Source organism: Octopus bimaculoides, chromosome 15, assembly GCF_001194135.2.
Source record: "Octopus bimaculoides isolate UCB-OBI-ISO-001 chromosome 15, ASM119413v2, whole genome shotgun sequence".
Lineage (NCBI taxonomy): Eukaryota > Metazoa > Mollusca > Cephalopoda > Octopoda > Octopodidae > Octopus > Octopus bimaculoides.
In genome coordinates this window covers 3026425-3028610 of record NC_068995.1, presented here as the reverse complement: position 1 = coordinate 3028610, position 2186 = coordinate 3026425, and the positions used below count along the sequence as shown (strand labels likewise).

General features: G+C 38.5%; 1 protein-coding gene across 1 annotated transcript in view; it reads right to left on the bottom strand.

The window, feature by feature from the left end:
* LOC106880804 (plexin-B2) overlaps positions 1-2186 on the bottom strand; it is a 31704-nt gene continuing 29518 nt past the window's right edge. The window contains exon 22 of the mRNA XM_052973433.1: positions 1-1903. Within this exon, the coding sequence (XP_052829393.1) occupies positions 1826-1903 (78 nt within the window). The 3' untranslated portion in view covers positions 1-1825. The remainder of the gene's footprint in view (positions 1904-2186) is intronic.

The window sequence follows — 2186 nt, the reverse complement described above, 5'->3', positions numbered from 1 at the left end:
ACAATGGAATAACTTTCAATGGGCGTTTATTTTTCAAAAAGAAAAAAAAAAACGAAAATCTGCAATCGATTATTATTTTGCTAAATGGTTTCCTTTTGGTATGGCACCAACAGATAGTAGAAGCAGAAGCAATTTACACAGTGTTATTATCAAAACTAACCAACGTCGTCATCATCATCATCATCATCATCATTACCACCACCATCGTCATCGTCGTCGTCGTCATCATTATCACCATCATCGTAATCAGCAACAGTGCCGTCATCGTCATCATCATCATCATCATCATCATTATCATCATCATCATCATCACCATCATCATCATAACCACCACCACTACCATCATCACCACCCTCATCACTACCACCACCACCGTCACTATCATCATCATCTTCATCATCATCATCGCCCGTATCGTCAATAAAAAGCATGGAAAATTATAAACCGTTGCTATCTTAAAGAATTAATTTTAATTTTTATATTTTTGTTTTACCATGAAAGAAAACAGCTACAGCAACAACAACAGCAACAACAATATCCATTGCTGCTTTTCTAAGCAACAATTTTCTTGCCGAAGCCAAGCATTTTTACACGTTAAAAGCTAAGAATATCCCAGTAACTACAATTAACGTTCAGATTTGGTAAATCGTTAGTTCCAAGAATATTTTCAAAGACACAGATGCTGGAGGTGTTGCAGGTGTGGGAGATGGGCCGTGGAACGAACCAAGTCGATATAATCTATCAACCAGAGGATCGAGAGTTCGTATCTCACTACTCATATTGCTAAATGCATAAGAATATTTATCTATGTATGTATGTATATAAGCACACAGACAAACGCACATTTTGTTTACTTTCCATTGATATTAGCGGTTTGGCAAAAGCGAATTGATAGAATAAGTACCAGACTTATGCTGCATCTGTAATAGAGTGGATGAAACCATTGCTCATATCACGAACGAATGCCTTTGACTTGCCCAAAACTGCTACAAGTGGTGGCGACACGATGAGGTAGCGAAAGTGCTACATTGGAAACTGTGAGAAAAGTGAGGGCTAGAGAGAGGCAAGATGTGGTATGAGCACAAACTGCACAGAGTGGTGGAGTCGGAGACTTGCAAAATCTTCTGGGATTTCCCAATCCAAACAGATCAGGTGCTAGAGTGTAATAGACCGGACCTGGTGGCGGTCGACAAGATGCACCACATGTGCTATTTAGTTGATGTTGCATGCCCCTTTGATCCACGAAGAACGGATGCCAAAAAATAAATACAACCCTCTTAAGTATGAAATAACTCAGCTATGGAAAATTAAGAAGGTGAAGATAGTGCCAATTATTGTTGGGTCCTTGGGAACAGTATCAGAAGGCATCAAGGGAATATAAAGGAAATCAGAATAGAGTGCCCAGATGAACTGTTACAAAAGGTTTGCCTCTTTGGCAGGGCCAGAATAACCAGGAAAGTATTAGATAGCTGAAAAGAACAGATAGCATGGTACCGTTGGCTGTAGGAGTTCCAACAAAACCTGTGATAAAAAGAAATAATAATAATGATGATTTCAAATTTTGGCACATGGCCAGTAAGTTCAGGGGAGGGGTAAGTCGATTAGATCAACCCCAGCATACAGATGGTATTTATTTTATCGATCCCAAATGATGAAAGGCAAAGTCGAACTAGGCAGCACTAGAACTCAGAACGTAAAGACAAACGAAATGCCGCCCAACCATTTTGCCTGGTTCGCTAACGATTCTGTCAGCTTGCTGCCTTAATAGTATTAATTAATAATAATAATAATAATTCCATATTTTACAAAGGCAGCTTCTTTATAATTAGTGGAAGATATTGGAGAATTTCTCATGAAGGCAAAGTTTTCGCGCAGTCTCGTTGCTTTCTAAAGCTTTGTAGACCTACAAAAAAAAAATAAGATGAAAGAATTCTGTAAGAATATCGGTTTTTGATTTAGGCGCAAAGCCACCAATTTTGAGGAAAGAGGCAATTCGATTACATCGATCCCAGGGCTTAACTGGTACTTTATTTTATCGACCCCAGAAGGCTAAAAGGCAAATTTGTTCTCGGTGGGAATTTGAACTCAGAATGTTAAGATAGAAAAGAAACACTTTTTCCAATGTGCTAACGATTCTGCTAACTTACCACCTTAATAAGAACAATAACAAGTATAGTTGAGTAGCA